Genomic DNA, 21,586 nt, shown 5'->3' with positions numbered 1-21,586 from the left:
CAGAGAGACTCAGACTGAAGGAGGGGGAGAGACTGAGAATCAATGAGGAGGAGGAGATAGAGAGACTTACAGAGAGGGAGTTACTTAGACTGAAGGAGGAGATGGAAAGAGAAAAACTGAGACTAGATGAGGAGGAGAAAAGATTAAGACTGAAGGAGGAGGAGAGAAAGAGACTGAGACTAGAGGAGGAAGAGAAACTGAGACTTGAAAAGGTAGAGGAGAAGGAGAGATTAAGACTTGCTGAGGAGGAGGAGGAGAAGGAGAGACTTAAGGAGAAGAATAGACTGAGACTGAAGGAGGAGATAGAGAGACTGATACTGAAGGGGGAGGAGATAGACAGAGAAATGCTGAGACTAGATGAGGAGGAGAAGAGACTAAGTCTGAAGGAGGAGGAGAGGAAGAGACTGAGACTGGAGGAGGAGAAGGAGAGACTTAGACTTAAGGGGGAGGAGGAGAGGGAGAGACTCAGACTGAAGGAGGGGGGGAGACTGAGACTTGAAGAGGAGGAGGAGAAGGACAGACTTAAACTGAGGGAGGAAGAGAGGGAGAGACTTAGACTAAAGGAAGAGGAGGAGAATGAGAGACTGAGAATTAAGGAAGAAGAGAGGGAGAAACAGAGAAAAAAGGAGGAGTTAGATAAGAGACTGAGACTAATGGAGACAGAGAGGCAGAGACAGAGACTGATTCTAATAGATAAGGAGAGGAAGAGAGCGAGGGAGGTGATAAAGGAGAAGATGAGACTTAGACTGGAAGAGGCTAAAAGATGGAGAGAAGTATTTATGGAGGGAAGGAGAAAAAGACGAGAGAAAATGATGAGACGGTTAGATTACTGGGAGGAGAAACTGAGACTGAAGAAGGAGTAGAGACTAAGACTAAGGGAGGAGACAAAGAAGAGACTGAGACTAGAGGGGGAGGAGAGACATAGAGTAGAGGAAGAGGAAAGACAGAGGCTGGAGGAGGAGAAAAGAGTTAGACTTGATCAATTATTTGTAAATTATTTCCAATAATCATTGAAATAAGAAAAAAAAACAAGAATAGTGATTTTAAAATAGATTTAATGTAGTGATTTTAAAAGAGATTTAATGTAGAATAAAGTTATTTGTCCTCCAGTGAGGGGGGGTTGTGGAAGGGTAAAAGTAAAGATTGGACAACACACACGAAATGAAATTTTTTAAATTAAAACATTACAAGAAACTGATACTTGGAGAGATAAGTTAAGGCTTATTTTTTGTCCAATAATAGGTGTTAAATTATTATTATTAATGTTATTTTTTAACAAAAATCAAAGTTATCAGCTTTATAACAAAAACAAAACAACTAAAACAAGTTAAAAAGACAATCTCTTTATAGGTCTTTAATGTAGAATAAAGTTATTTGTCCTCCGATGAGGGGGGGTGGTGGAAGGGTAAAAGTTAAAGATTTGACAAGACACAAAAAAATATATCATTTTTTTAAAGGCTTAGGCTTATTTGTTGTCCAATAATAGGTGTTAAATTATTATAATTATTATTTTTATTATTATTATTATTTTAACGAAAGTCACAGTTATCAACTTTATAACAAAAACAAACAAAAAACAAAACAAAACAAAACAAAAAAACATGTTAAAAAGACAATTTCTTAACAGGTCTTTAATGTAGAATAAAGTTATTTGTCCTCCGATGAGGGGGGGTGGTGGAAGGGTAAAAGTAAAGATTGGACAACACACCAAATGACACTATTTTTTATATTAAAACATTACAATAAACTGATACTTGAATAGATTAGTTAAGGCTTATTTGTTGTCCAATAATAGGTGTTACATTTTTAAAATTTTTAAGTAAATCACAGTTATCAGCTTTCTAACAAAAAACAAAACAAACAAAAAAACAAGTTAAAAAGACAATCTCTTAACAGGTCTTTAATGTAGAATAAAGTTATTTGTCCTCCGATGAGGGGGGGTGGTGGAAGGGTAAAAGTTTAAGATTGGACAAGACACAAAAAATTATATCATTTTTAAAATTAAAACATTACAATAAACTGATACTTGGAGAGATTAGTTAAGGCTTATTTGTTGTCCAATAATAGGTGTTAAATTATAATAATAATAATAATAATAATAATAATAATAATAATTATTATTATTATTATTATTATTATTAATTAAACGAAAGTCACAGTTATCAACTTTATAACAAAAACAAACAAAAAACAAAACAAAAAAAATGTTAAAAAGACAATATCTTAACAGGTCTTTAATGTAGAATAAAGTTATTTGTCCTCCGATGAGGGGGGGGTGGTGGAAGGGTAAAAGTTTAACATTGGACAAGACACAAAAAATTATATCATTTTTTAAATTAAAACATTACAATAAACTGATACTTGAAGAGATTAGTTGAGGCTTATTTGTTGTCCAATAATAGGTGTTAAATTATTATAATTATTATTATTATTATTATTATTATTTTAATGACAATCCCTTAACAGGTCTTTAATGTAGAATAAAGTTATTTGTCCTCCGATGAGGGGGGGTGGTGGAGGGTAAAAGTTAAAGATTGGACAACACACCAAATTAAGCCTTCTTTGTCTTTTAACACAATACATTTAATATAAAAGATATGTTATAAAATAGGTTGTTCAATAATAGGTGTTTTATAAAGATTTTCCAAAATGTTACTTTAATTTTAGAATAGGGGCTGCATAGTGGTGCAACGCTTAGCGCTGCAGCCTCACAGCAAGAATGTCACCGGTTCGATTCACAGCTTTTGGACTTCCCCTGGTGGACCTTTCTGTGTGGAGTTTGCATGTTCTCCCCATGCATGTGTGGGTTCTCTCCGGGTCCTTTGGCATCCTCCCACAATCCAAAAACATGCCCACCGGGTTAATTGAACACTTTAAATTGTCCCTCGGTGTGAGTGTGCATGAATGGTTGTCCGTCTCTGCCTGTGATTGACTGGTGACCAGTCCAGGGTGTACCAGCCTCTTGCCCAATGACAGCTGGGATTGGCTCCAGCCACTCACGATTCTGAGCAAGATAAGTGGTTCAGAAAATGAATGAATGAATAATTTTAGAAAAGTTTTAAAGTACAGTTAAAGCTTCCACTTAGCTTAAATCAGATTAGCTTTACAGTGTTACACTTAACCATTAAAAATAATGAAGAATGTAGAGAGATACAGAGGCAGTAAAACATTCAGACTACCATTGTTGACATAAAAGACAATAATTTAATTTTTCTACAAGTAATCATTTAAGTTTAAAACCAAAACAAAAAAATAATTCGACAATCTCCAAAAAAGTTACTTTAATGTAGAATAGTTATTTGTCCTCCAGTGAGGGGGGGTGGTGGCAGGGTAAAAGTTAACAGAAAAATTTAAAGTTAATTTTTATGTATGTCCAACACAATTATCAGTTCCACTAATAATCAATTAATCTTATTTTAACGAGATGAACAGAGTTTGTTCAGGTGCTAACCAAATCAAAGTTTTTTCAGCCAGTGTTTATCAAAACAAACTTAATCTAGTTTAATGTAAACAACTATTTAATAATGTTGTCAAATTAATTTGTTCTTTAAAAGAATGAAAAATAGTTTGACCAGACTCAGCTCTTTTCTGAAATAGTTCTTTCAATGTAGAATAAAGTTATTTGTCCTCCGATGAGGGGGGGTGGTGGCGGGCCAAAAATGAACAACATCAACTCTCGAGAGAAAGCTGCAGTGTGTGCTGTGAGACACACAATCAAATAACATGTAAATAAATGAAAATACAATGTAAAAAATGATCAAATCAAAGAGATAAAAACATAATCCATTGATACATGAACATAGGTAGGGAAAGCTAATCTAGCTTATATTGAACTTAATTACCTAATTTGATCTGACCTTAATTCATGAGTTAAACTCCAAAATGCTGATTGTCCGTATTAGTATTACATTCAACATTGGTGCAGCTGTGATGAGTTTCTGTCTTCTACAGTTTTCATTTCATTATCTGTCTCTTTGATATAAGTCTTATAAATAGTTATAAATAAATTCTGATTGTTATGATCTAATGTGATAAAATTCCATCTTAATAATTATGTAGCCTGACAACAAATACTTTCAAAACAGGACTTAGTGATTGAATGAGGAAAAGACACGGTCTGAAACCTTAGCATAGAATAAAGTTATTTGTCCTCCGATGAGGGGGGGTGGTGGTGGGCTAAAATTAGGGAAAACAACAAAAAACAAGAAGCATCAAACAGAAGAAGTGTGTGATTTAACACTCCAATATGATATAGTGAAGTGATAAATTCACAGACAATTTGAAAATGACAAAGATACAAAGTCAAACAACCTGAAGACATCAAACTTGTGAGCGCAGCTGTCCCTGACACAGAGACAGATGAACAACCCGAGCACAGACGCTCTGTAAACCACAATGTAGGAAACATTGTTAAGCGCCTATTTGAGGTAGGTACTCATTTGTACCAAGCGGCAACCTCTGGTCTAAGAATATGAGAGAATGCTGAAGTGCTAAAATCTGCTGTTTCTCAAGTGTCCGCTTGAGGCTGGCTCTGGAATTACCCGAAGTCACATACACACCAAGCAAAAGAAAGCTGTTTTCAAAGCAGAAATTAGGGGCTGCTGCCGCTCCGGGTGGAGCTGGAGTTGTCTGACAGGACAGCAGCCGTGTCAGTCTCACCCGGACCTGGCCACGGTATCCCATCATGAATTCCATCCATAGACGTTATAAAATAAACTCCATCGTACCAATCTTCCTGTCGAGAAATGGGCACCACAGACGACTGCATTTTTGGGACCGATGCAGCAATAAAGTCCTATCTTGTCAGCTGAATATAAACAAGTCCGAGCACAAAAACTAACTCACCAAGTCAGAAAAAAAGTGGACTCCATGTCCTGATGAGCTAGCATTTCTGCAACCATCCATCCTAACACATCTGAATCATCTTAATGAATGCTTAACTTAAATAACACTCTGGAAAAAAACACAATAAACACCACCCTAATGCCCGATCTCACACACGACAACTTGTTATTCACTTTAGCTCAAACCTTATTTTTGTGTTTGAGTATTTCTGCTTCTGTCACAAGGTTTCCATCTACAGAGAAACAGAGGAAGGAAATGAAGACATGAAATGAAGTGAGGTGAGATATATCAAACACCTGACAGACAAACATGTGAGTATACTTTTACTCCCAATAGGTGAGTGTTCTTTTGCATGGTGTGCTGTCAACAAGATATTATGTGTAATGTGACTTCTAAATCATGTCCTCCTCAGGTGACCCAAATCTAGAGCAGCGAGCAGAACCAGGGTTCAGCTCCAGAGGTCTGGGCTCTGTAGATTCTGCTGCAGCAGAAAATTAGGATACTACACCAACTTTGACCCGCTCATACACCTGGCCACCCTCGAAACTGTTCACCCTAACCTGTATAAAGTGGCTAGTGCACACTCTCTGTGTACTCCAGCCTCTTCTGTGCTGTGTGGAAGAGTTGTTCCAAGGCTGAGGAAAAAGTTTCAAACACATGAAACTGACTGAGTCTAAAACTGTGGAAAAAAGCTCAGAACAAGTTTCTAAAGCACACACACTGCCAAGTTTCTCATGAAGACACACTGTCCAGTTGCTCAAGCACACACACACTGCCCAGTTGCTGAAATGCACACACACTTTCCAGTTTCTCAAACACACTGCCTAGTTGCTCAACAACAGACAGTGTTCCCAGTTGCTCAAGCACACACACATTGCCCAGTTGCTCAAGCACACACACACTGCCCAGTTGCTCAAGCACACACACACTGCCCTGTTGCACAAGCACACACACAATGCCCAGTTGCTAAAGCACACACACACTTCCCTGTTGCCATACGCACACACAATGCCCAGTTGCTCAAGCACACACACACTGCCCAGTTGCACAAGCACACACACACTGCCCAGTTGCTAAAGCACAAACACACACACACACACAATGCCCAATTGCTCAAGCACACACAAGTTGCCCAGTTGCTCAAGCACACACACATTGCCCAGTTGCATTAGCACATACAAACTGCCCAGTTGCTGATGCGCACACTGCTCAGTTGCTGAAATGCACACACACTTTCCAGTTTCTCGAACACACTCTGCCTAGTTGCTCAACAACACACAGTGTTCCCAGTTGCTCAAGCACACACATATTGCCCAGTTGCCCAAGCACACACACACATTGCCCAGTTGCTCAAGCACACACACACTGCCCAGTTGCTCAAGCACACACACACTCAGTTCCTCAAGCACAGACTGCCCAGTTGCTCAAGCACATACACATTGCCCAGTTGCTCAAGCACACACACAATGCCCAGTTGCTTAAGCACACACACAGTAACCAGTTGCCCAAACACACACACACTGCCAGGTTGCTTAAGCACACACGTTGCCCAGTTGCTCAAGCACACAAACAATGCCCAGTTGCTCAAGCACACACAAGTTGCCCAGTTGCTCAAGCACACACAAACTGACCAGTTGCTCAAGCACACACTGTCCAGTTTCTCAAGCACACACACATTGCCCAGTTGCTCAAGCACACAAACAATGCCCAGTTGCTCAAGCACACACACATTGCCCAGTTGCTCAAGCACACACACACTGCCAGGTTGCTTAAGCACACACACATTGTCCAGTTGCTCAAGCACACAAACAATGCCCAGTAATCGTCATAAACATTACATCACTATGGTGGCCCTGAGAGCTCACAGCACTGCAACTTGTGAAACCACACACAAAAAGACAAAACACAAGCAAATTAAGAAAACATCTTCATCAATTTAACAACTCGTGTTCAGCATTTAGAAAACGCGCTACAAAGACCACAACTCAACACATTAGAAAAGCATGATGCACATACCACAACACGAAAGTGTTTCCAGAGGACACCTAAAACTGGTGCACATCTGCGGAGCGCCTTTTGTAAATGCTGCGCATGTGTCTTTTTGCATATGTTTCTTAAGTTGCAGTGCTGTGAGCTCTCAGGGCCACTGTAACTTGGGCTTTGTGTTAACTTTGGCACGCCCTGTTGACAGAAATGCACACCGTAGTTTCTGACAAAATATCTCATCCTGCCAGGGCTAATGGCTGTAATTCACATGTAAATTCTGCCCATTTGATTCCATTTGTGTCTTTATGCTCCATTAGGCTGTAATGGCTGCTTATATAATGTTGTATTTAGCTGGAATGGTGCTCTGCACTCTCTGCAGGTGCTCAGGATTCTCCGTGGGGGCTCGGGCCTTGAGGCACCCACGGAACAGGCACCTATGGCTTAGTTAACATCCTCTTTATCTGCTGATTTAACTTCTCTCTGTTTCTTTTTGCTGCCTCTTGCCCAGGATATCCTTCTTCCCTTGCATCTCTGCTGTAGTTAATTTTTGGATAGACAGGTTTTGAAGAGATCTTTAAACATTGGTAACTCTTTTTGATTCACTCTGATTAATCCATTGATGGGAAAATATAACTTTGTTGAAGAGCTAAGCCTGGGCCGTGTTTAATGTGCTGTACTTACCTGAACCCTGGAGGGTAGAGATTCAATGCTTCACTTAGGCCCAGATGTAAATACTTCAGCTCCTGGACACTGGTGTAATCTGGAGACTCCTGAAACAAAAAGAAAAAAATACACACACAGCAATGAACAGCGAAAGCATCATTTACAGCCAATGGCAGAAGAGGTTCATGGGTAATAAAGTTAATTCACAACAATCCTTAAATCAAATCCTTGGGATCAAATTTCTGCCTGTACCTCCCCAAACAATTAAACAAAAAATGACTTTTTTTAAAGAAGTCATGGTAACAAAGGCACTATAACAACACAAAATCATATTCACGGGATCATAATAACGAGATTCAGACATAGCTGTAAGAGCAGATTATAAATAGGGTTGTTTACATTCATGTTTGATAGTAATTGAGGTCATCAAAGGTGAAATTCTTCATGAGGGTGGGACTTTGTTGGTGTGGGTAGGTGTTTCACCAGGAAAGGTCAAACTGCTGTATGTTGAGGCACCATGGTGATGTGGAAGGGTGAACAAACATTTGGTATCTGTATTAGACAAGTTAAACGTGTGTTAAGTCAAATAAACGGACTGATCATTGAAAAAGCAAACAAAACGTGGAGTACGATTCATCAAAAAACCAACAGGAGCACACCAATTGTTATCCAGGTGTAGCACCTCAGTGCCTTAAAGCATTGGCTTGGCCTCTTCAACAGCTGTACAATAAAAATTCTAAAATCATGAAATTGTGAATTTTAAAATGTCAAATTTAAGAGATTAAAAGTGGAAAAAAATAAACTGTTGTTGCTGTACAAGTCACAAAAAATAGAAATGATAAAAACTTAAAATGAGAAAAAAAAGCTTAGTTACTAGTAGGGTGATAGGGAAGGAAAAATGATTTAAACTAGATTAAAAACAATGCAAAGAAGTAGTGTACAGTAACGGCCGAGGCTGTAATCTCGCTTTCTTATTTAGGAAACCCGTGTTTACAGTAGACTTTCAAGTATTGGTTCATTACACGGTTAAACAATGTTAGAGATGCCTGTAATCTTACCTCCCCTCCCGTGTGCGCTGTCTCTCCTCCAAGTGTTGTTGTTTTCATGAGGTCTTCTTCATCCCAGCATTATCTCACAGCTAATAAGAAAAGTCGGCTCTATACTGCCCTCCAACGGTCACGATGGGTTTCGTGCGTCGCGAGTTCACTGAAAGAGAGCCGCTCGTCCCACTTTTAACATTTGAATTGCCCGATCAAAACTCTCAATTTCTTCTCAATAGAAATTGTGATGGTATTTTATTTAATAATAGTTAATAATTTGATTTTTTTTCTTAAATCTTACACCAAGTCATGTTTATGTTGAAAGCGCAGCCCTATGTAAACCACGGAAGTTGATGTGTGAAACTTTTGGATAAAAAAATCAGATATTTGGAAGAAAAAAAAGGATTATTTTTCTTGAATTGCAAGCAGGCATCGTAGGTTAATGGTTTGGACTTTTAATACCGTTTTAGTACTTTTAATTATTTTCATTTTTGTTTTAACGTCAGGGACGCACAGGTTGCGTCTGAATTTGATTGGTGCAGATTAATTCTAGAACCCGTTAATTCCATCGGGGTATAAAACCAAGCTGGACGTTCCTTCCGCCTTTTTCACCAAGGCACTTGGAGAGGTATGTCGCACTTTTTTATGCTAAAGCTTGGCTAGCATAACCATAACTCAATAAAATACATTTTTGGTCGGAAAAGGTTTCATATTATGTGTTTCATGAATGTATTTTTGTATCTCTTGTTAAGATCTGTGACTTTATGAAAGGTTTGACAAAGTTTAAATCATCCGTTGAGCTGAAACGGATCTCTGATCATAGGAGTCTGAAAGGGGTGATTAGTAACATTTCCGAGTGTAAAACAAAATAAGAAATTCAAGTTAAAAGACTGCTTGTTAGCTTTTAGCTGTGATATTTTCAGCTGCAGACATTGTTCGCATTGTTCCGTTTGAATTTATATTTGGAAGTTGAACACAATCAAGGTTATCCTTCAAATTTGTGTGAAAAGAAGGAAAAGTTTCGCCTTTAAACTAACAAAGTTAACTCGATTTCGGTTTATCACACTGATTTACTGCATTTATATGAACTTGTTTGGTATAAGTGACTATAAACAGGACCATTTCAGCTGCGCGAACTCGGTTGTTGCAAGGCTGGTGCTATGGCAACCCAAGCTAGTTTCTGATCTGTTTTTAAATTTTTTGGCTAATATTTAGGCTAAAATATGCTACAGCACAGTGCCAAAAAGGTAAAATTTAAATGATAGGAGCATGTGAGTGTAGCGAACAGTTATGGGCCACAGAGATAACGTGACTACAGTTAAATATGCCTGTCCAGGTAATATTGTCAGCAGAGGTGTCCACGAGCGGTGAATACAAAAAAAGCTCACACACGGTGCACCCTTCCCAAGCATGTCGGGTTTTGCTAGCATTAACTAGCTCTGTTTTGCTGCTGACTGACAAATTAAATAATTATTGAAACAGCATACTCTAGACTAAAAAAATACCACGATGGATAAAGGATAATTATTCTTTCTTTTACTGAAACTTTCTGTGTTTTTACAACAGATGTTGGTCAGCAGTATTCTATTTGACAGATAACACTGATGGTATTGTGAACCCGCTGGCGTCTTTTCACAATTGTGGCCCTTTCTAAAGGTTTGACTAAGTTAAAATCACCCGTTAAGGTGAAGTGGATAGCTGATCATACCTAGTCTGTAAGGGGAGCTTAAAATCATTTTCGAGTGTAAAACAAAATAAATAATAAAATTCAAGTTAAAAGACTGCGTGTTAGCTTTTAGCTGTGATAGTTTCAGCTGCAGACATTGTCCACATCGTTTGAATTTATATTTGGAAGTTGAACAAACAAAAGGTTATCCTTCAAGTGTGTGTGAAAAGAGGGAAAAGTTTCGCCTTTAAACTACCAAAGTTATCTTGGTTTGGTTTATACTTCTGTTTTACTGCATTTATATGAACGTATTAGGTATTAATGACTTTAAACAGGATAATTCAGAAGCGTGAACTCGGTTGTTGCAAGGCTGGTGCTAAGGCAACACAAGCTAGTTTCGGATCTGTTTTTAATTTTTTTTCGCTAATATTTAGGCAAAGATATGCTACAGCACAGTGCCAAAAAGCTACAATTTTAATGATAGGAGCATGTGAGTGTAGCGAACAGTTATGGGCCACAGAGATAACTTTACTACAGTTAAATGCCTGCCCAGGTAATATTTTCAGCCGAGGTGTCCACAAGCGTTTAGTACAAAAAAAGTTTACACACGGTGCATCCTCTCCAAACACTTCACGTTTAAGCTAGCATTAACTAAAGGGATGATGAACTACGTCTCCGAGTGTAAAATTCAAAATGAATTCAAGTTAAAAGACTGCTTGTTAGCTTTAAACTGTGATAGTCTAGCTGAGGACTTTGTCTGCATCATTCCTTTTGAATTTATATTTGGAAGTTGAACAAAAACAAGGTTATCCTTCAAATTTGTGTGAAAAGAGGGAAAAGTTTCTCATTTAAACTACCAAAGTTAACTCGATTTTGGTTTTTATTTCTGTTTTACTGCATTAAAATGAATTATTAGGTATTAGTGACTTTGAACATGTCAATTTCAGCAGCGCGAACTCGGTTGTTGCAAGGCTGGTGCTATGGCAACCCAAGCTAGTTTCGGATCTGTTTTTAATTTTTTTGGCTAATATTTAGGCTATAACATGCTACAGCACAGTGCCAAAAAGCTCAAATGATGAGAGCATGTGAGTGTAGCGAACAGTTATGGGCCACCGAGATTACTTAACTACAGTTAAATGCCTGCCCAGGTAATATTTTCAGCCGAGGTGTCCACAAGCGTTTAGTACAAAAAAAAAAGCTCACACACGGTGCATCCTTCTCAAACATGTCGGGTTTTAGCTAGCATTAACCAGCTCTGTTTTGCCTTTGACTGATAAATTAAATAACAATTGAAACAGTACGCTTTTAACTCTAACAATACCACTATGGACAAAGGATGATTTTTTTTTTTATACCGGAACTTTTTGTGTTTTTACTATCACTGAAAAAGATGTATGACAGATTACACTGATGGCTGTCTCTGAATGCTGCTTTTTATTTTCTAAAGTGAAATTTCTATTATTTTGTGCCGACTTATGTTGGTATATAAACTGTGTAAGTAACAGTATTTCTCAATTAGATCAATATAAATGTGCTGATATGTCTTTGGGACTGTTTATGTAATACTATATGAAAATACTTGATTCTGTTGTTTGCAAAGAGATTTAAATATCATGATTTGTACCGGTGTCAAAGTAAATGAAATAAGATAGAATAGGATAAAATACATTTTATTTACCCCAAGAGGAAATTCAGGAGTCACAGCAGCAGAAAAATGCCAGATTTTGGTGTTATTATAACCCTTACTACTGAACAGAGTACATTAGTCAGAACGTAAAACACATGGTCCTTAACGTTGTAGCTTCCTTGTAAAGATTCAAAATACTGAAGCAAACAATCATTTTTTAAACAAAAAATAACTATAACGAGATCAACAACATTAAAGAGCTGCATAAAACAAAATAGACTTTGACTTTATTTTGTAATTAAACAAATATTGTGATAAATTTATGTTACAGAATACTGAAGCAAGAAAGAAAACAAACTGATTCAAACCATGACTGGGAGGAGAGAGGAGCACAGAAGAGGAGGAGGAGAAGAGAGAGGCAGGAGAGATATCAAAAGTATGGAGAGCCCAAGACAGAAGCAGGAGGAGGTGGAGAGAAAGGTAGGTATGACAAGGCTGAGAAGTAATGAGAGGAGAGACAACAAAAGTATGGAGAGCCCAAGACAGAAGCAGGAGGAGGTGGAGAGAAAGGTAAGTATGACCAGGCTGAGGAGTAGGGAGAGGAGAGACAACAAAAGTATGGAGAGCCTAAGACAGAAGCAGGAGGAGGTGGACAGAAAGGTAGGTATGACAAGGCTGAGGAGTAGGGAGAGGAGAGACATCAAAAGTATGGAGAGCCCAAGACAGAAGCAGGAGGAGGTGGAGAGAAAGGTAAGTATGACCAGCCTGAGGAGAAGACAGATGAGACAAAGTCAGGAGCAAGAGGAGAGGGAGAGATGGAAGTCAGAGGAGACGCTGAGACAGGAGAAGGAAAAGAGAGAGGTAAGTATGGCCAGGATGGAGAGGAGAGAAAGGAAACAGAGACAGGAGCAAGAGGAGAGGGAAAGGTGGGAGTTAGAGGAGACACAGAGTCAGGAAAAGGAAAAGAGAGAGGTAAGTATGGCCAGGATGGAGAGGAGAGAAAGGAAACAGAGACAGGAGCAAGAGGAGAGGGAGAGGTGGGAGTTAGAGGAGACACAGAGTCAGGAAAAGGAAAAGAGAGAGGTAAGTATGGCGAGGATGGAGAGGAGAGAAAGGAGACAGAGACAGGAGCAAGAGGAGAGGAAGAGATGGGAGACAAAGGGGACACTGAGACAGGAGAAGGAAAAGAGAGATGTAAGTATGGCAAGGACAAGGAGGCAGAGACAGGAGCAAGAGGACAGGCAGAGATGGGAGACAGAGGAGACACTGAGACAAGAGGAGGAGGAGAGAAGGATAAGTATGGCCAGGATAAGGAGAAGGGAAAGGAGACAGAGGCAGGAGCAAGAGGAGAGGGAGAGATGGGAGATGGAGGAGACACTGAGGCAGGAGGAGGAGGAGAGAAGGGTAAGTATGGCTAGGATGAGGAGCAGGGAGAGGAGACTGGAGCAAGAAGAGCGGCAGAGGGAGAAGCTGGAACTGAAGGAGGAGTACAAGCGGAAGCTAAAACAGGAGGAAAAGGACAAACAGGTAAGTATAGAGGTAAGTAGAAGGAGAAGACTGAGACTGAAAGAGGAGGAGAGACTGAGACTGAAAAAGGAGGAGAGACTCAGAATGAAAGAGGAGGAGAGACTCAGACTGAAAGAGGAGGAGAGACTGAGACTGAGGAAGGAAGAGAGACTGAAGGAAGAGGAGGAGAAGGAGAGACTTAGACTTGAGGAGGAGGATAGACTGAGACTGAATGAGGAGGAGAGGAAGAGACTAAGACTGGAGGAGGAGAAGGAGAGACTTAGACTTAAGGAGGAGGAGGAGAGGGAGAGACTGAGACTGAGGGAGGAAGAGACAGAGAGACTAAGAGTAAAGGAGGAAAAGAAGGAGAGACTCAGACTAATGGAAAGGGATGAGAGAAAGAGACTGGATGAAGAGAAGGAAAAGGAGAGACTTAGGGAGAAGAATAGACTGAGACTGAAGGAGGAGGAGGAGAGACTGATACTGAAGGGGGAGTGGATAGAAAAAGAAATACTTAGACTAGAAGAGGAGGAGAAAAGATTAAGACTGAAGGAGGAGGAGAGGAAAAGACTGAGACGAGAGGAGGAGAAGAAGAGACTTAGACTTGAGGAGGAGGAGGAAAGGGAGATACTGAGACTGAGGGAGGAAGAGACAGAGAGACTAAGAGTGAAGGAGGAAAAGAAGGAGAGACTGAGACTGAAGGAGGGGGAAAGACTGAGAATCAATGTGGAGGAGGAGATAGAGAGACTTACAGAGAGGGAGTTACTTAGACTGAAGGAGGAGATGGAAAGAGAAAAACTGAGACTAGATGAGGAGGAGAAAAGATTAAGACTGAAGGAGGAGGAGAGAAAGAGACTGAGACTAGAGGAGGAAGAGAAACTGAGACTTGAAAAGGTAGAGGAGAAGGAGAGATTTAGACTTGCTGAGGAGGAGGAGAAGGAGAGACTTAAGGAGAAAACTAGACTGAGACTTAAGGAGGAGGAGGAGAGACTGATACTGAAGGGGGAGGAGATAGAAAAAGAACTATTTAGACTAGATGAGGAGGAGAAAAGATTAAGACTGAAGGAGGAGGAGAGGAAAAGACTGAGACGAGAGGAGGAGAAGGAGAGACTTAGACTTGAGGAGGAGGAGGAAAGGGAGATACTGAGACTGAGGGAGGAAGAGACAGAGAGACTAAGAGTGAAGGAGGAAAAGAAGGAGAGACTCAGACTGAAGGAGGGGGAGAGACTGAGAATCAATGAGGAGGAGGAGATAGAGAGACTTACAGAGAGGGAGTTACTTAGACTGAAGGAGGAGATGGAAAGAGAAAAACTGAGACTAGATGAGGAGGAGAAAAGATTAAGACTGAAGGAGGAGGAGAGAAAGAGACTGAGACTAGAGGAGGAAGAGAAACTGAGACTTGAAAAGGAAGAGGAGAAGGAGAGATTAAGACTTGCTGAGGAGGAGGAGGAGAAGGAGAGACTTAAGGAGAAGAATAGACTGAGACTGAAGGAGGAGATAGAGAGACTGATACTGAAGGGGGAGGAGATAGACAGAGAAATGCTGAGACTAGATGAGGAGGAGAAGAGACTAAGACTGAAGGAGGAGGAGAGGAAGAGACTGAGACTGGAGGAGGAGAAGGAGAGGCTTAGACTTAAGGGGGAGGAGGAGAGGGAGAGACTCAGACTGAAGGAGGGGGGGAGACTGAGACTTGAAGAGGAGGAGGAGAAGGACAGACTTAAACTGAGGGAGGAAGAGAGGGAGAGACTTAGACTAAAGGAAGAGGAGGAGAATGAGAGACTGAGAATTAAGGAAGAAGAGAGGGAGAAACAGAGAAAAAAGGAGGAGTTAGATAAGAGACTGAGACTAATGGAGACAGAGAGGCAGAGACAGAGACTGATTCTAATAGATAAGGAGAGGAAGAGAGCGAGGGAGGTGATAAAGGAGAAGATGAGACTTAGACTGGAAGAGGCTAAAAGATGGAGAGAAGTATTTATGGAGGGAAGGAGAAAAAGACGAGAGAAAATGATGAGACGGTTAGATTACTGGGAGGAGAAACTGAGACTGAAGAAGGAGTAGAGACTAAGACTAAGGGAGGAGAAAAAGAAGAGACTGAGACTAGAGGGGGAGGAGAGACATAGAGTAGAGGAAGAGGAGAGACAGAGGCTGGAGGAGGAGAAAAGAGTTAGACTTGATCAATTATTTGTAAATTATTTCCAATAATCATTGAAATAAGAAAAAAAAAAACAAGAATAGTGATTTTAAAATAGATTTAATGTGGTGATTTTAAAATAGATTTAATGTAGAATAAAGTTATTTGTCCTCCAGTGAGGGGGGGTTGTGGAAGGGTAAAAGTAAAGATTGGACAACACACACGAAATGAAATTTTTTATATTAAAACATTACAATAAACTGACACTTGGAGAGATAAGTTAAGGCTTATTTGTTGTCCAATAATAGGTGTTAAATTATTATTATTAATGTTATTTTTTAACAAAAATCAAAGTTATCAGCTTTATAACAAAAACAAAACAACTAAAACAAGTTAAAAAGACAATCTCTTTATAGGTCTTTAATGTACAATAAAGTTATTTGTCCTCCGATGAGGGGGGGTGGTGGAAGGGTAAAAGTTAAAGATTTGACAAGACACAAAAAAAATATATCATTTTTTTAAAGGCTTAGGCTTATTTGTTGTCCAATAATAGGTGTTAAATTATTATAATTATTATTTTTATTATTATTATTATTTTAACGAAAGTCACAGTTATCAACTTTATAACAAAAACAAACAAAAAACAAAACAAAACAAAAAAACATGTTAAAAAGACAATTTCTTAACAGGTCTTTAATGTAGAATAAAGTTATTTGTCCTCCGATGAGGGGGGGTGGTGGAAGGGTAAAAGTAAAGATTGGACAACACACCAAATGACACTATTTTTTATATTAAAACATTACAATAAACTGATACTTGAAGAGAGTAGTTAAGGCTTATTTGTTGTCCAATAATAGGTGTTACATTTATTAAATTTTCAAGTAAATCACAGTTATCAGCTTTCTAACAAAAAACAAAACAAACAAAAAAACAAGTTAAAAAGACAATCTCTTAACAGGTCTTTAATGTACAATAAAGTTATTTGTCCTCTGATGAGGGGGGGTGGTGGAAGGGTAAAAGTTAAACATTGGACAAGACACAAAAAATTATATCATTTTTTAAATTAAAACATTACAATAAACTGATACATGGAGAGATTAGTTAAGGCTTATTTGTTGTCCAATAATAGGTGTTAAATTATTATTATTATTATTATTATTATTATTATTATTATTATTATTATTATTATTATTATTATTATTATTTAAACGAAAGTCACAGTTATCAACTTTATAACAAAAACAAACAAAAAACAAAACAAAAAAAAATGTTAAAAAGACAATATCTTAACAGGTCTTTAATGTAGAATAAGGTTATTTGTCCTCCAATGAGGGGGGGGTGGTGGAAGGGTAAAAGTAAAGATTGGACAACACACCAAATGACACTATTTTTTATATTAAAACATTACAATAAACTGATACTTGAAGAGAGTAGTTAAGGCTTATTTGTTGTCCAATAATAGGTGTTACATTTATTAAATTTTCAAGTAAATCACAGTTATCAGCTTTCTAACAAAAAACAAAACAAACAAAAAAACAAGTTAAAAAGACAATCTCTTAACAGGTCTTTAATGTACAATAAAGTTATTTGTCCTCTGATGAGGGGGGGTGGTGGAAGGGTAAAAGTTAAACATTGGACAAGACACAAAAAATTATATCATTTTTTAAATTAAAACATTACAATAAACTGATACATGGAGAGATTAGTTAAGGCTTATTTGTTGTCCAATAATAGGTGTTAAATTATTATTATTATTATTATTATTATTATTATTATTATTATTATTATTTAAACGAAAGTCACAGTTATCAACTTTATAACAAAAACAAACAAAAAACAAAACAAAAAAAAATGTTAAAAAGACAATATCTTAACAGGTCTTTAATGTAGAATAAGGTTATTTGTCCTCCAATGAGGGGGGGGTGGTGGAAGGGTAAAAGTAAAGATTGGACAACACACCAAATGACACTATTTTTTATATTAAAACATTACAATAAACTGATACTTGAATAGATTAGTTAAGGCCTATTTGTTGTCCAATTATAGGTGTTACATTTATTAAATTTTCAAGTAAATCACAGTTATCAGCTTTCTAACAAAAAACAAAACGAACAAAAAAACAAGTTAAAAAGACAATCTCTTAACAGGTCTTTAATGTACAATAAAGTTATTTGTCCTCTGATGAGGGGGGGTGGTGGAAGGGTAAAAGTTAAACATTGGACAAGACACAAAAAATTATATCATTTTTTAAATTAAAACATTACAATAAACTGATACATGGAGAGATTAGTTAAGGCTTATTTGTTGTCCAATAATAGGTGTTAAATTATTATTATTATTATTATTATTATTATTATTATTATTATTATTATTATTATTTAAACGAAAGTCACAGTTATCAACTTTATAACAAAAACAAACAAAAAACAAAACAAAAAAAAATGTTAAAAAGACAATATCTTAACAGGTCTTTAATGTAGAATAAGGTTATTTGTCCTCCAATGAGGGGGGGTGGTGGAAGGGTAAAAGTAAAGATTGGACAACACACCAAATGACACTATTTTTTATATTAAAACATTACAATAAACTGATACTTGAATAGATTAGTTAAGGCCTATTTGTTGTCCAATTATAGGTGTTACATTTTTAAAATTTTTAAGTAAATCACAGTTATCAGCTTTCTAACAAAAAACAAAACAAACAAAAAAACAAGTTAAAAAGACAATATCTTAACAGGTCTTTAATGTAGAATAAAGTTATTTGTCCTCCGATGAGGGGGGGTGGTGGAAGGGTAAAAGTTAAAGATTTGACAAGACACAAAAAATTATATCATTTTTTAAATTAAAACATTACAATAAACTGATACTTGAATAGATTAGTTAAGGCTTATTTGTTGTCCAATTATAGGTGTTACATTTATTAAATTTTCAAGTAAATCACAGTTATCAGCTTTCTAACAAAAAACAAAACAAACAAAAAAACAAGTTAAAAAGACAATCTCTTAACAGGTCTTTAATGTAGAATAAAGTTATTTGTCCTCCGATGGGGGGGGGGTGGTGGAAGGGTAAAAGTTAAACATTGGACAAGACACCAAATTAAGCCTTCTTTGTCTTTTAACACAATACATTTAATATAAAAGATTTGTTATAAAATAGGTTGTTCAATAATAGGTGTTTTATAAAGATTTTCCAAAATGTTACTTTAATTTTAGAAAAGGGACTGCATAGTGGTGCAACGCTTAGCGCTGCAGCCTCACAGCAAGAATGTCACCGGTTCGATTCACAGCTTGTGGACTTCCCCTGGTGGACCTTTCTGTGTGGAGTTTGCATGTTCTCCCCATGCATGTGTGGGTTCTCTCCGGGTCCTTTGGCATCCTCCCACAATCCAAAAACATGCCCACCGGGTTAATTGAACACTTTAAATTGTCCCTCGGTGTGAGTGTGCATGAATGGTTGTCCGTCTCTGCCTGTGATTGACTGGTGACCAGTCCAGGGTGTACCAGCCTCTTGCCCAATGACAGCTGGGATTGGCTCCAGCCACTCACGATTCTGAGCAAGATAAGTGGTTCAGAAAATGAATGAATGAATAATTTTAGAAAAGTTTTAAAGTACAGTTAAAGCTTCCACTTAGCTTAAATCAGATTAGCTTTACAGTGTTACACTTAATCATTAAAAATAATGAAGAATGTAGAGAGATACAGAGGCAGTAAAACATTCAGACTACCATTGTTAACATAAAAGACAATAATTTAATTTTTCTACAAGTAATCATTTAAACTTTAAAGCCAAAACAAAAAAATTAGACAATCTCCAAAAAAGTTACTTTAATGTAGAATAAAGTTATTTGTCCTCCAGTGAGGGGGGTGGTGGCAGGGTGAAAGTTAACAGAAAAATTTAAAGTTAATTTTTATGTATGTCCAACACAATTATCACTTCCACTAATAATCAATTAATCTTATTTTAAAGAGATGAACAGAGTTTGTTCAGGTACTAACCAAATCAAAGTTTTTTCAGCCAGTGTTTATCAAAACAAACTTAATCTATTTTAATGTAAACAACTATTTAATAATGTTGTCAAATTAATTTGTTTTTTAAAAGAATGAAAAATAGTTTGACCAGACTCAGCTCTTTTCTGAAATAGTTCTTTCAATGTAGAATAAAGTTATTTGTCCTCCGATGAGGGGGGGTGGTGGCGGGCCAAAAATGAACAACATCAACTCTAGAGAGAAAGCTGCAGTGTGTGCTGTGAGACACACAATCAAATAACATGTAAATAAATGAAAATACAATGTAAAAAATGATCAAATCAAAGAGATAAAAACATAATCCATTGATACATGAACATAGGTAGGGAAAGCTAATCTAGTTTATATTGAACTTAATTACCTAATTTGATCTGACCTTAATTCATGAGTTAAACTCCAAAATGCTGATTGTCCGTATTAGTATTACATTCAACATTGGTGCAGCTGTGATGAGTTTCTGTCTTCTACAGTTTTCATTTCATTATCTGTCTCTTTGATATAAGTCTTATAAATAGTTATAAATAAATTCTGATTGTTATGATCTAATGTGATAAAATTCCATCTTAATAATTATGTAGCCTGACAACAAATACTTTCAAAACAGGACTTAGTGATTGAATGAGGAAAAGACACGGTCTGAAACCTTAGCATAGAATAAAGTTATTTGTCCTCCGATGAGGGGGGGTGGTGGTGGGCTAAAATTAGGGAAAACAACAAAAAACAAGAAGCATCAAACAGAAGAAGTGTGTGATTTAACACTCCAATATGATATAGTGAAGTGATAAATTCACAGACAATTTGAAAATGACAAAGATACAAAGTCAAACAACCTGAAGACATCAAACTTGTGAGCGCAGCTGTCCCTGACACAGAGACAGATGAACAACCCGAGCACAGACGCTCTGTAAACCACAATGTAGGAAACATTGTTAAGCGCCTTTTTGAGGTAGGTACTCATTTGTACCAAGCGGCAACCTCTGGTCTAAGAATATGAGAGAATGCTGAAGTGCTAAAATCTGCTGTTTCTCAAGCGTCCGCTTGAGGCTGGCTCTGGAATTACCTGAAGTCACATATACACCAAGCAAAAGAAAGCTGTTTTCAAAGCAGAAATTAGGGGCTGCTGCCGCTCCGGGTGGAGCTGGAGTTGTCTGACGGGACAGCAGCCGCGTCAGTCTCACCCGGACCTGGCCACGGTATCCCATCATGAATTCCATCCATAGACGTTATAAAATAAACTCCATCGTACCAATCTTCCTGTCAAGAAATGGGCACCACAGACGACTGCATTTTTGGGACCGATGCAGCAATAAAGTCCTATCTTGTCAGCTGAATATAAACAAGTCCGAGCACAAAAACTAACTCACCAAGTCAGAAAAAAAGTGGACTCCATGTCCCGATAAGCTAGCATTTCTGCAACCATCCATCCTAACACATCTGAATCATCTTAATGAATGGTTAACTTAAATAACACTCTGGAAAAAAACACAATAAACACCACCCTAATGCCCTATCTCACGCATGACAACCTGTTATTCACTTTAGCTCAAACCTTATTTTTGTGTTTGAGTATTTCTGCTTCTGTCACAAGGTTTCCATCTACAGAGAAACAGAGGAAGGAAATGAAGATATAAAATGAAGTGAGGTGAGATATAACAAACACCTGACAGACAAACATGTGAGTATACTTTTACTCCCAATAGGTGAGGTGTTCTTTTGCATGGTGTGCTGTCAACAAGATATTATGTGTAATGTGACTTCTAAATCATGTCCTCCTCAGGTGACCCAAATCTAGAGCAGCGAGCAGAACCAGGGTTCAGCTCCAGAGGTCTGGGCTCTGTAGATCCTGCTGCAGCAGAAAATTAGGATGCTACACCAACTTTGACCCGCTCGTACACCTGGCCACCCTCGAAACTGTTCACCCTAACCTGTATAAAGTGGCTAGTGCACACTCTCTGTGTACTCCAGCCTCTTCAGTGCTGTGTGGAAGAGTTGTTCCAAGGCTGAGGAAAAAGTTTCAAACACATGAAACTGACTGAGTCTAAAACTGTGGAAAAAAGCTCAGAACAAGTTTCTAAAGCACACACACTGCCAAGTTTCT

The 21,586-nt window shown here is 37.9% G+C and overlaps 1 protein-coding gene across 1 annotated transcript; it reads left to right on the top strand.

The window, feature by feature from the left end:
• Window positions 1-12,805: 12,805 nt before the first annotated feature.
• Window positions 12,806-20,888, top strand: LOC141795243 (uncharacterized). The gene is made up of 4 exons (XM_074676058.1): window positions 12,806-13,129; window positions 13,688-13,827; window positions 20,302-20,438; window positions 20,815-20,888. Exons 1-4 carry the CDS (start codon window positions 12,806-12,808, stop codon window positions 20,886-20,888), a joined length of 675 nt encoding a protein of 224 aa, XP_074532159.1.
• Window positions 20,889-21,586: the final 698 nt, after the last annotated feature.

The sequence above is a fragment of the Halichoeres trimaculatus genome, unplaced genomic scaffold (genome assembly GCF_033239565.1).
Source record: "Halichoeres trimaculatus isolate MK-OKI-2021-1 unplaced genomic scaffold, fHalTri1.1 fHalTri1_scaffold_8, whole genome shotgun sequence".
In the NCBI taxonomy this organism is placed as follows: domain Eukaryota; kingdom Metazoa; phylum Chordata; class Actinopteri; order Labriformes; family Labridae; genus Halichoeres; species Halichoeres trimaculatus.
This window is presented reverse-complemented; position numbering and strand designations above follow the sequence as displayed.